Source organism: Carassius gibelio, chromosome B14, assembly GCF_023724105.1.
Source record: "Carassius gibelio isolate Cgi1373 ecotype wild population from Czech Republic chromosome B14, carGib1.2-hapl.c, whole genome shotgun sequence".
NCBI lineage: Eukaryota > Metazoa > Chordata > Actinopteri > Cypriniformes > Cyprinidae > Carassius > Carassius gibelio.
The window spans coordinates 24,503,302-24,517,003 of NC_068409.1; the positions used below are offsets into that span (position 1 = coordinate 24,503,302).

Consider the following 13,702-nt stretch of genomic DNA (forward strand, 5'->3'; position numbering starts at 1 on the left):
GTTTCTAGAAACCCATGTCAAGTCTCAGAGACAACTATAGGAAGCTGCTCGGGTAACAGTGTGTCTCTGTATAATTATTGCAGGTTGACTGAGCAGGAGAGAGCGATCGTTCGGCAGATTTAGTAGATACAATGTGTCAAAGATGCTGTATTTCTCTGGCTCTGCTTTCAGTCCATCTGTCACTTGACTGACCAATGAGGTCAGTCTGAAGCGAATCTTGACACCACAGAGGAAACGCTGCCTACTTATAGGAGTGACTAGTGATGCGCATTTCTTCATACATATATACATATATATACATATATAATATATATACATATATATATATATATATATATATACACATACATACATATACATATATAATATATATATATATATATATATATATATATATATATATATATATATATATATATATATATATATACACACACACATATACATATATACACACACACACGGTGGGCATAGATACATTTTTTTAATCTAGATTAATCTCACTGTGATCTTGAAATTAATCTAGATTAATCTAGATTAAAATGGGTGATTCAAATTCTGCCGAAGACATTCAGAATATGTGTGTTACCCAAACAAAATTGACAGACAGTAAGTCTTTGAGAAGGGGTTTATCAAGCTAGATGATGCATAAGAAAAGGGGCTCATCTCCTGTTTCCAAAATGTATCACAAAGTGCTTGAAAAAGCTGTAAACTAATTCCACATTGCACAAGGTGCAAACAACACACCTGTTTTACACCAGTGTTTACGTTTTTTCAAGTTTGTAGGTGTCAAGATACAAAAACCAAATAATTAAATGTAAAATAGCACTGGATAGTCTTCAATGTAAAAATGAAATATACAATCAAACCTACATTTATTCAGACACCTTCATCATTTCTCACATTATTACAGTTTTGCTATATATATATATATCAAAAATTATACCTGGTGTCTGAATTTTTGTTTTGACTGTTAAAACTAAAAAGTAATTCAGTCAAGAGCAGTGAGTGATTTTCTTTCATTTTCTTGGATAAACATTACAGCAGGCAGTAGCTAAATAAGGCGCGGTCACTTTAAGAGACCATGAACGCATCCAATATAATACACATCCCATTTTTTCCCTCAACTGTTTACTTTCACTTAAGAAATAATTGACAGTTTTTTCGTGCATTATTTCCAAGGTGGAGATTTTGACATATTTTGTATGTATTTGTCGGCACAAGAGCAAAATTAAGCAAATTTGATGTTCAAGTATTTTGAGACGCCTTTCTCTTCGCAGAAGAGAGCTTGGTTCAGTAGTATTGCTGTCCGTGACACGCGGCTCTCTCTCTCTCTCTCGTGCGCATCGAACACCAGTAACCAGCTACTCCGTCCGTTCATCTTTTCCGCGTCTTGTGTTTGGATGTTGTAAAAACATGTGAAAAAGATAAGTTTTCGTGACGATGCGCAGCAGTGGCCCGTCAACTGTCCTGAGCATCTTTTTAGGCTGGCCTTAGCCAGTCGGTTATATAAAATATCAAGGTGAAAGTCATCAGTTTGCTTAATATAGACCCAGCTCCCAAACCCAACTTTGAGAATAGATTAACAGCGATATTTTTTTTATCGCCCGATAAGAGTCTCGCATTAACGCAGCACGTTAACGGCGATAACGGCCCACCACTAAAATATTATATATATATATATATATATATAGTTTTTTATAAGCCTTCATTAGCAATTAAGAAAAGCCTAACTATGACAAAGTTATGACAAGACCAGCTATTACAGTGATTTAATTGATTTGATTTTTGCAATGAACAATCTTATCATTAACTAAAACTATCAAAAATCAGTAATTCAAATAAAGCTGAAAAAAACATTCAATGAGAAACGAGAAATCCTACATTTGCAACCAACTAAAATAAAGTTTAAGTGTTAGTACTGAAATTATTCAAACAAAAACTGAACTAAATTAAAAATGACAACATAATATTACTAAAACTTAAACTAAAATAAAAACAAACAAAAAACTAATTCAAACTATTAATAAATACAATAATAGTATGTAAAATAATACTAAAATGACACTGACAATTAACTTGATTATTTAATGCTACAATAACGGCTCAAGTGGCATTCTTACCCAATATTTAATAGGACTTCATCATACATTTCCTATGAGACTTAATGTTATGCAGCAGCAATGCTTTCAAACATTATTTATATATTATGACACAATAAATATACCCCTAGTAGCAGGCAACGCATCACTCAGGCAACTAACTAGACCTCCCTGGGCATGGAGCCATTTAGAAAGTGACAAAATCCTCCTAGGTTTTATATCACACTGTCCTGCTCTTCCTGGAAGCATCTTCTCTACTCTAGATGCTATTTCCGTCACCTGGCAGTGTCCTGTCTACTCTGCATGGTCAAGGTCATGTTGTGACGAGTGGTGTTTGGTTTCTAATGGGGCCCTCTCAGTGTGAGAGTCATCGACTCTGGTCCGGTCGGTCCCTGCAGAGGGACGTGGCTGATACTCAGAGGCTTCAGCCAAGGCAGTGAAGCTGTACAGATGAATCATCGCTGGGAAATGCGTCATAACTGATCAAAAAAAATAAAATTAGGCAATCACTTGAAAAGGAAAAAGGAGAGACCGAAAGAGAGAGGCAGAGGAAGATAGACAGATGTTCTCTCACTCAATCACTAGCGAGCAGGACATCTCAGACGAAGGGGTTTCAATTTCTTGCAGCACTTCTCCAAGGCCACTGATGTTTTATTCATGGCTGATGTGAGCTGACCTTGACTGGGCTATGATACACACTGACTGGCACAGCTCCAGCCCTTCTCCCAACCAAACAGCTGTGAAGTCTCACGACCCTTCTTACCTCATCGCTCACCTGACAGTCATTCACCTTTACACAGGTCAATGTCTTTGTGGTACATTCAAGAGTACTTTTAGAGATGAACCTAAACTATCTGTCACCAATATTTAACCACCAATTATTGATTAAATTAGACCTTGAGCAAAGGTTTAATATGCATTGTATTATTACACAAGTAATGATGCACCACATGCATAAATATACTGTGCAGTTTTTCTTTCTTTTTTTAATCCTGAGATCCCTAGTCACTTTATTATAAAGAGGATAAAAAAAAAATCTGCGTTGTGTTGTTTGCTTTGGTGTAAACTGATTTCAACAGGTTAACCCGATCGGAGTTTGCTTTTTTATTATGTTTGAAAAATGTTAAAAGCTGAGTTTACAGCAGCCAGAATATACGCTGATTTAGTGCTCAAGAAACAGTCAATGTTAAAAACAGCTGTGCAGCTTAATATTTTTATGGAAACTGTCATACATTTGTATGATACTTGGATGAACAGAAAGTTATTGCGCATTTGTACATGTAGTGCAGTAATGTTTGTTTTGCTGCAAACAGAAACAGGGATTTCAACCAGAAACCAAGTAGTTTCACCTGCTTTGAGATTGCTTTTACTAACTGCTCTGAGATTGCTTTTTCTAAAGTAATAATAGTAGGGCAGATACGTATCACCATGCAGCAATTTCCAAAGGCGTTGTGTTTTGTTTATGCTCTTTAGGCGTCTGCTTTTAAACCGCATGCACTCTGTGTAGACTGTAATGTACAGGTTGCCGCTAGACAGCAAGGCTACATTTCTATCTACTTGTAGTTTTCAGTTGTTTGAAAATGCAATGTGATTAAGCACTCAGAAGAATAGTGACAGGCGTATTTATCAGCAGTGTGTACGTGTCTAGTGAGTACCTCATGGAATACAGAGATGCAATATGAATGAAGAATTGCACAAACAGTTCCATAATAGGACACAGTGCTGCTTACTATAGCCTGGCAGACATTACATGGATAGATGCATGCCTGAGGAAAGTAAACAAGCAATGACGTTAAAAGAGCTCACCTTGTCCCCTCTTTTTACCGTCCTGGTAGTCAGCTTGCTAATGGCCTTATTGGCAGCATCTCCCAGCCGTCGCTATAGTAACAAAAGACAGAGATGAGATGGTAATTCACATAATTTTAGATTCACAGCTTGACTTAATGAAACAGGAAATTAAAATTACTAAACTATGTTGGGGAATAAAAGACTCTGAACAGCAGAAAAAACAATTGCGATTCAGATTTTCATAAACAAGGTAGAGCGGAATAATAATGCAGAGAAGAAAGCATTAGCAATATTAATTGTGATAGAAGCAACATATTAAAGTGTCTTATCGGGATTGTATAAAGCAAATGAGGCTGAGTTAGTGAAAGGCCTGACGGTGAGGGCCATAAGTGCAGCCTGTAATGGGCAGTTTATTGTCTGTGTGTGTTTATGAGTGTTTGTTCTGAGATGTCCTCGGTCCTTCGGTCTGACAGTTAATGCTAAATAAACCGCTCAGCGATTTACCGCCGACAGTTTACAGAAAAAGCCAAAGGGGCAACCAGGGCCAAAGGATTTATGCTGGCTAAACCATGCATGTATGTGCTATATTTGCAAAGGTCTCAAAATGTCCTCTCAAATATAGACACAAATATACAGACTCATGAGGATGTCTTCACAAGTACGGTTCATTTAATGACCAAATGATGTTTTCATTCAAATCTAAAAATGCCACAGGGGTTAGGGTCAGTCTGTACTAATTATAATAAGTTAATTAATTAAACAACAGAAGTCAATGGAAGGTGCAGTATGTGTGGGTAATACAGTAAAAAAACAGTAAATAGTAATATTGTGAAATATTATTAGAATTTTGATTGGAATTAATAGATCCTTCAGAAATTATTCTAATATCAACCTGGTGTTCAAAAAACTTTTCATTTATAGTTTAACGAATGATGAAAACAGTTGTTCTGTTTAATATTTTTGTGAAAACAGTCATACATTTTTAGGAATCTTGAATAAACAAGATAAAAAAATCATTTATCTGAAACAATTCTTTTTTAACATTATAAATGTTTTTACTGCCACTTTTGAATAATTTATTGCACTCTTATTTATATATTTATTTATTTATTTATTTTTTTTCCATAAAACTGTTAAGCTATAATCACACTGGCAAAGATGTGCAAATAAGCTTTTGCTGAAACTGTCTATGACATGCCCCCAATTAAAAAGATTTAAGTAACCTTACACATTCTCAGGGCAAAGCCTTGAATTCAAATGCACTCACTGTTTTCATTGCACTCCGTAGTATAAACTGTGTCTACTACTTTAAATTTAACTAGTAAATAAGAGATTTCACCTTCATACCAGCAGACGTTAAAACAGCTTGATTACAGCAGTTTATGCCAGCAGTAAATTCAGAAGTCTGTTAAAATAGAAAGGGCTGAGAGACATCAGCCCTTCTGTGGAGTAATGAGGACTGTGAGTGTGTGTGTGTGGAACCAGACGCTGAAGAGGCAGAGTGTCACCAAACACACACACACACACTTCTGCATTAAGATTTCATGAGCTGGGAAGGCTGGGCCATTTACTACTATATTTGAGCATACAAGAAGTTCCATGAAGGTCAGATAAGCCTGTTAAATATCAGAGAGATCTTTGGAAGAAAAATCTGGCACTGCTTTTAGATGCAAGCTTGAGGGTGAGTGTGTGTTTTTGTGTGTTTTGTTCAAAAAAGCAACAGGAGAATACTGAAGCAGAAGTGCTAGGCTAGTATATGTGTGTGTGTTGTCTAAGACCTGACTGCGGTCGCGTGCGCTGGTGTCTCTGATCTTCTGGATGAAGTAGAAGATCAGCCAAGCAGAGGAGATAATCATCAGCACGATAAAGGAGATGGAGACGAACACCAAGGAGCCGCGGTTGATGTTCTTGGGCAGCCCTCGTGACCCAACCATCACAGACACCAACACAGTCTGGTTCTTCTCCAGGAATCCCAGAATCTCCTTTCCAAAGGACTCTGTGATCATTACCGCCACTATGTCTCCAGTGCCTTAGGACAGATAAATTATATTGAGATAGAAGTTATTTTCAGCCAAGAAAATTATGTGAAAAAAAAAAAAGATTCATAATGCAATTACTAAATCATTAATACAATAAAATAATACAAGTATGAGTAATAATAATAAATCATGATAAATGTTATATGTATTTTATACATTTTACAGCACCTACATTTTCATGATTGCAACCGGTCAAAACAAAAGCTTGATGGTTTACTGTTTGGAAATGAAGAAATTGGGACGTCAATATTAGTACTGTAATTTTAAAGTAAAATAAAATTATTTGTATGACTTATTTTACACTATTACAAATGAAAGGGTTCCCACACCTTGGTTAACTTCAAATTCAAGGACCTTTCAAGGACTTTTCAGGTCCAATACCCTGAAATTCCAGGACTTTATGTGGAAACACATTTCAAGTGAGAGCAAGGTTACATCGTGTTACCTTGTAAGATAAATTGTTAGTTTTCATGTGTCAAACACATCTATGCAAAAAAGCATTTTTCTTTTTTCTTTGGCCTTATGACAGAGATTTTCAGTACATCCTATACTGTATTCTAAAATGATCTGATATTAACTTTTGCATCAGGGTTGTCAACTTCAGAAAATGGGACTATAGGAATATAAGAGACAGAATAAGGGACGCTCAAAATATTTTTTCTGTACCATGCTGTAAAAATTTATTTAAGGGTAAAAAAAACTGTAAAAAAGCTAGAGTAAAAACCAGTTAAATGGTAAGTGGCAAATTCTCCTACTATATACAGTGAAACATTTTATTGGACGTTACATGTAATTTTACAGAAGTATAGCATTTTTTGGAAGTGGAGAAAGACTTTATAATTTACAGTGAGTAAACTGACATTCCCAGAATTGCCTGCATTACATTTAAAATCTGATGGGTTTTTTTGTTTTGTTGTTGTTGAAATAACTAAGCTGCTGCTTAGTTTTTTCTTATCAGTTTTGTTTATTATGGTTGTGTGTTACACAAAGTATAACGACTGAACATCTATGAAACTTCATTCAATAAAGTTTTTTTTTTTTTTTTTTTTCAATGACATTTATGATTTTGATCTAAAATGTTATTGCAAGCATGTAGCCTACGAATAAATGAAATAAATATTTTTCCATTAAACAGAACTTGGGAGTGCGTTGGCTGATTTTGGTGCATGAATTTGTTCTTCAATATTAATGAGGTCTAGGTTTAGGAATATGCTAAAAGTAACAATTTTAAAAATATGTAGTTTTGTTTCTCTGTTTAACAACATTAACTTAAAGATGTCTTCCCTCAGGCAGATTGCATGTTTTCTTGCCTAGCTGGATGTTGCATTCACCCAAACTGAAAAATCAAAATGCAGATGGTGAAGGGAATTGCCATTAGCGCAAGTGAAGTGGGAGCGTCCAGCAGAGAGAGGATTCTGCAAGGTCTTAAACCCTTCCTTGAGTGGCTATGTTCGCAATTCAAAAAATTATTAGTGCAAAAAGAATGATGAATTTGTTGTTTTTATGGTCTATCGTCATATGGCGTATGCCTACGAATACGGGACAATTCCATATTATACTGAATGGTTAGGAACACTATTTTGCATTAATTTCATTGAAAAGAACTTAGGGTCATGTACTGTAACCAGAAGTTTTAAGATATATGAATATGCCTGTAAGTTTTTCTTGCCTCAGGGGTTTACATTATCTTAACAAGCTAAGCAATTCAACATTAATTTCATGGTGTGTCTGTGAAACGTTGAGGTACTATCGTAGCAGTTTTGTAGGTGCGTAAACGTCATGGCAACGTACAACACAAATTAACACTTAACGTAGCATGTTAATGCGTGTAACTAACCTAAATCAAGCAAGCTAATATGCATAGGTCACAAAGTATTAGCATAATAACATATTAGTGAACCAAAGGAAATAATACGATTTTTTTTTTCAGAAAACTTATTGCACAAAATAAATTCAAGTACTTTCAAGGACATCACAAATTTTCAAGGATCTCAAGGACCTGTGGGAACCCAGAAATGTTTTATTCATATTTTATTTTAGGATAAATCAAAATAATCTTATTTTTTCATATTGAATTGGTCAAAAACAGTGGGAATGAGGCCTATGAAAACTCACTTGGAAAGACTTTTCTGAAATGATAAAGTACTAAATATAAAATATACAACAAGTATGAGATCCACACAAACAACATTTTACAGGAAAGCTGCATAACATATTGCCGATGCATGAGTTTATTATTATTATTTTTACCTGTATTGAAAGCATACAAATGTACAGATACAGTTGAATACTTCTGATCTGACCTAATAAACATTTACAGTCACACAAATGGCACAGTAATCATGCCAACATAAAATGAGGACAAACAAACACCCCGTCCACCCCCCCCCAACCATAAACGCACACCATAACACCGATCTAGGGCTGAGGCCGTGCCACAGACACTGATATAATACTGGCCCTTAGGCTTTGAAATAATAAGGTCAGAACAGTACAGACAGAAACCTATTGCTGACCTGTCCTAGTCAGTGATCTAATCTAACTATATTCTGCACTTGAACTGCCCTATATACAGGAAAACAAATGCAATGGCAAATAACTATTTTTATGCTGTTATTTACGCAAACAAGACTCAGCACATTCTTATATTGACTATTCCTACGATATGATTAACCTTGATGGCACAAACTCTAAATACAAACCATTTTGAGAGATATATCCCAGAATGCCTCTGTCAAATTTGTGCCCTGACATTTTCACATCCAACTTTCAGTTTGTGGTTTCTGGCATTTTAGACTGCAAGTGTTTGGACTGAAAGACTGCGGAAACATATCTCTGAGGTAAAGCTCTTTGATAAACCACTGAGATGCCATAATAAAACATTAACTGGCTTTTTCTGATGACGAGTTTCATTGCCTCTAGAGTCTACAAGGCACAAATCTACTTTCACAGCTTTGTAGCAGCAGATAGCATGGCAGGGCTGTGAAAGAAGCACAAGGGACACAGGTTATATTATACAAAACCTCATGAAAGGCACCACATAGGTTCTTAAAGAATTACGTTGATTACAAAGAAATGTGAAGCACAGTGAAACAAATCCTAATTTCTTTACATACATCAGGATACAACATTCTGAAATGCAACAAAAAAAGAACTTTTTCCCCTAATAAAGAAAAGCAAAACAAAATCATTTTATTAGTAAGAACTAGATTAAATGTTGAATGAAATAGTATTTTATATTTATAAGAAAATGAAAATAACACCATATTAATTATACAATTATATTGTGTAAAAACATATTAGTACTTTCAGCAGATGATTAAAAACAGCTTTATATAGTATATGTCCAATGAAGAGATAATGCTTAAAACTACATACAATCAGTGGATTACGACTGTAGTGTAAGGCTACAGGGTCAACAGGCATGCATTTATTATGGAAGTAATCAAAGGTGCATCATCCCTTGTGTATAGAAACTGCTGCATCTTACAGCCAAATCCTGAATGTCATAAGGGTGCAAAGAGTGTGAAAAGGGAGTCTGAATGTCAGTGTGAATGTGGCTTGCTTGTGTGTCTGACATTATGGTTGTTTCATCATGTATAAACAAAGATTTAATTTGCAGTCTACTAACTGCTATGGTTTTGTATAGATTTTTTTTTTTTTTTTATATAAGCAATTGTGTTTACATTTTTCTACAAGCAATATAATTATGAAAAACAGTAAACAAGTTTCACCCAAATGTAATTTGTCTTTTAATTAATGAAATTTAAACACATTTAATTTTTTGGTAAACAAAGGGGATTTGCTATTAAAATTAAAACATGGAAGAAATATTATCGGATTTACTTCTTTAAAAAGTTTTATAGATTTTTTCAACAGTAGCAGCAGTATCATATACATTCTACTAAATAACAGTAATATTTCTAGCAAAATGCCTTTATGTAAAAATGAACTTTTATTTTGATGGGTTAACATGAATACCTTTAAACAGACACTGGTTTTACTCAAATGAAACAGTAAAATGCTTGTGAAGTGACTCAGAACAGTTCTGGTGATGCTGTTTATGTATTTATGTCCTCATTGAGACGGCCGATGCTGAAATTACTCCAAGCGTCACGCACTTCAGTCTATGTAGTAAACAAACCCGCACATCTCTGCCATTTATTCATTCACACAGAGAATGAATCTACATCTACTTTTTTTTTTACAAATACTGGTCCATATGGAGATTTGATTTGATTAATTTATGCTAACTTTGACAAATTCCGTGGCTGTCCATATTAAAATGTGAGTTTCATTTTCATGACTGGATTTTGAGATTCCATCCGCGTTTTCTGCTTTGCAGAACCCGGGTTGTACCCGGGTTGACCGGGTACTCGGTTTTCATTTTCATTTTTTTGTACCGACTTTGTACAGAAGTACCGGGTCTTTTGACAACACTACATACAGTCTTACAAAACTAAATATTATGAGCTATAATAACAATCATATCTATCAAATATGATTCCAATAGATCTCTCAACAAAATTAACCAAATATGGATTAAAAAGTAAAAAAAATGTTATTGACTCATCTTTAATGCATTTAGAAATGCTAAAACAAAGTCTAAATGGCCTTACTTTATAACAGTGCTTAGAAATTAATTGTATTCATTATTGATTGTTCCTTGCATAAAGGTCAAGCTATGCAAATATCGATCTGTGTTAAAGGGGAAACTCCCTCAAAGGTGGTCTTAAGCCCTGCACATGCTGACTGACAAAGACAGTGAAGGTGATGCAATCCTTCAAACCACTCGAGACTCGAGAGAGCATTTGGCATGATCAATTTAGATGCACTCAGCATGTAACTGGTTTTACATTTTGGTTTCAACTCCTATAACAGTGTCTTTAAATTGTACTTGAACAGATAATTAAAGATGTTGATGCTATGATAAAAACAATGCTCAGAGAAAAGCATATGACTTATGCTAATTATATAAATACATTTACAGTAAATATTTACAATATGCACTCACATACTGCACCTTAAACTAAAGTGTTACCATATATTATATTATATTATATATACACACACACTACCGTTCAAAAGTTTGGTATCAGACTGATAAATATTTTCAATAAATTATATTCTTTTTAACTTTTTATTCAAGGAATCCTGAAAAAAGTGTTGCAGTTTCCCCAAAAAATATTTGGCAGCACAACTGTTGCCAACATTGATAATTCTAATAATAAATCAGCATATTAGAATGATTTCTTAAGGATGACACTTTATACTGGAGTAATGACTGATGGAAATTCAGCTTTGCATCACAGAAATAAATTATATTTTAAAGGATATTAAAATAGAAACTTTTATTTTATATCTTAATCGAATTTTGCAAGAGTACTGTTTTTTCTGTATTTTTGATAAAATAAATGCAGCCTTTATGAGCACATACACTAAATCTTTAAGTTTGTTGCTCTTGAAAGAAATGTGTCAGTTCAGTTTGCTTGCAGCTTTCTGTTTGCAAACATGTCTCCACCCCCCCCCCCCCCCACCCCACACACACACACACACACACAACCCCAAACTTCCTGTGGATTCACAACATTTTTTTCTTTTTAAAAGATAGTATTCTGAATATGTGACTGAAATCTACATATGAAAATACTGCCTCACATGTATTTAAAAAGGAAATAATAATAATAATAATAATAACAACAGAAAAAAAAAAAGTATGCGGTGCAAGAACAATGATTCACCTGGAAAAATCAAGGTAGCATTTCAAGTTTTTCTTTAAGCTTTTCAGTTTAAGATTTCCATCTAATATATGTATTTTATATTATTTCAGCTTTATTTCATAATTAACAGCTAAGATAATTAACAGCTTACATATCAGTATAAAATTGCTCTGGTCTAGCATTCCATTCACATTATACAAAAACAGAAGATCTTGTACAAGATCTTAAAAATGAATTTTGCAACAAGTCACCCTAACTCACGAAGGCTTGCATCCCTATGAAGTTAAAAAAAAAAAAAAATGAAATACATCAAGAACCCTTGGACAACTGTCTCATGACACCATAAATCAAAATCCAGCTGAATCGTGAGGTACCTCAAGATTAACAGCTGGTACATCGAGGCTTGAATCCCATATAGGTGGCAGGGGAAAAGGACCCTCTGAATAAATCATGCAATCCTGCTATATTTAAATATCTCATCGATCCCATTCTGATAGCGCTGCCATGAGTCACCATCTCCTATTATCTTCCCCTTTTTTACTGTACTGTACCCTTTAAACATCTTTAGGTTGTTCTGTGAGAAGCTTTAGGTTGAATCTTATGTGCCATGTGCATCCTTAGCTCTTGGATATGTGCCAAGCTATGTGTGTGTGTTTGTGTGTGTGTGTAGAGAGAGTGCACCTGCAGAGCAACAGTGACTGCACGGGGGGATGAATTCCAGTACGCACAGTCCTTCACCGTGCCCGAATGCCCTCAAAAACCAAACAGTCTCTGTCACACTCTCACGGCAGGTTTATAACCCCGAGACAAATGATGAAATACCTACATACACAAACAATTAATCCTGAATGTTCCTGCTCCTCAAGGCTGCTGTTTTGGTTCCATACAACTGAGAATCATCCGAATATTTTCTCATAACATAAAAAAAAAATAACATAAATCATTAATTAACAACCTCCAGTTGTTAATTAAAGAGAGCAGGCAGCACAGAATGAGTGAGGAAACATTCATACAGGATGTGCTCTTGCGTTCAAAAACATCTAGACAGAACACCACATAAATGGAACAGAACAAAGAGGTTTCGAGGAGTTTCAAAGCATCTTTAAAATGCACCCATGGCGGAAAAACTTTTTTAGAATAGTTGCGATGTAACTGTCACAGATGTCAGTTTGCATGTATACACAGATCAACAGTTTAAAAAAAGTCTACCTCAGACAGAATGACACCTTACTTGTAAAATGAAGAACATTCATATATTCTGAACAGGTGTCTTAAAAAAAAGTAATACTAATGACATCGCTGTTATAATACATTAATAATCAAAATAAAATTAGTAATAAACTGCGTATTATAATTTTATCTACTATCTAACAGGACTACAATACATTTAAAAAGCATGATTGATTTTACATGAAAGTATTATAAACACTTGCATAATTCATAATAAACAATCCATAATGTATTATATGTAGCTTGATGTATTGTGGTGCTGTTTATCTCATGTCCGGTTACCATCTGTGTGGTCTGTTTAGTAAACATTAATGGAATGGAATGCCCATTAAAATTACTGTGTCAGCTTTTACTAAAATGCTTTAAAAAATAAATAAAATAATAATAAAAATACATTTTTCGCTGAGCACAGCAACATTTTCCCTTAAACTGTCTGCTGTGTACTGCACAAAACTCTTCTAGAGTTAGTGATAGCCACCCACACACACACACACCCACACACACACACACGTTTTGGCTAGTTTCATTTCGCAGTTAGCTTCACTTTGCAAATTTTGGAGCTGCAAAATAAAACTGTTTCTCTATTGCACTGACAAAACACACACACACAGACTCCCATTTAGTCCTTGGACAATGACTTTTCTAGATAATGTACCTCACTGCATTAAAATCAGCTGCAAGCACTACAAAAAAGATCTAAATGTAACAGGTCAGGTATATCTGTTCGGTCATAAAATATTCCCTTCAATTGATTCATTCAGTCAAATAAAAATATCCATTTACATGCACATACGATCTTAACAAATCTCCTGCATGTAGTGTT

The 13,702-nt window shown here is 34.7% G+C and overlaps 1 protein-coding gene across 4 annotated transcripts in view; it reads right to left on the reverse strand.

Moving 5' to 3' along the window:
- LOC127971390 (E3 ubiquitin-protein ligase RNF130) overlaps positions 1-13,702 on the reverse strand; it is a 42,797-nt gene that overhangs the window by 12,595 nt on the left and 16,500 nt on the right. For all 4 annotated transcript variants that reach the window (XM_052574374.1, XM_052574373.1, XM_052574375.1 and 1 more), the window contains exons 4-5: positions 5,669-5,919; positions 3,909-3,980 (exon numbers count right to left, since the gene is read on the reverse strand). In XM_052574374.1, the coding sequence (XP_052430334.1) occupies positions 3,909-3,980; positions 5,669-5,919 (323 nt within the window). The remainder of the gene's footprint in view (positions 1-3,908; positions 3,981-5,668; positions 5,920-13,702) is intronic.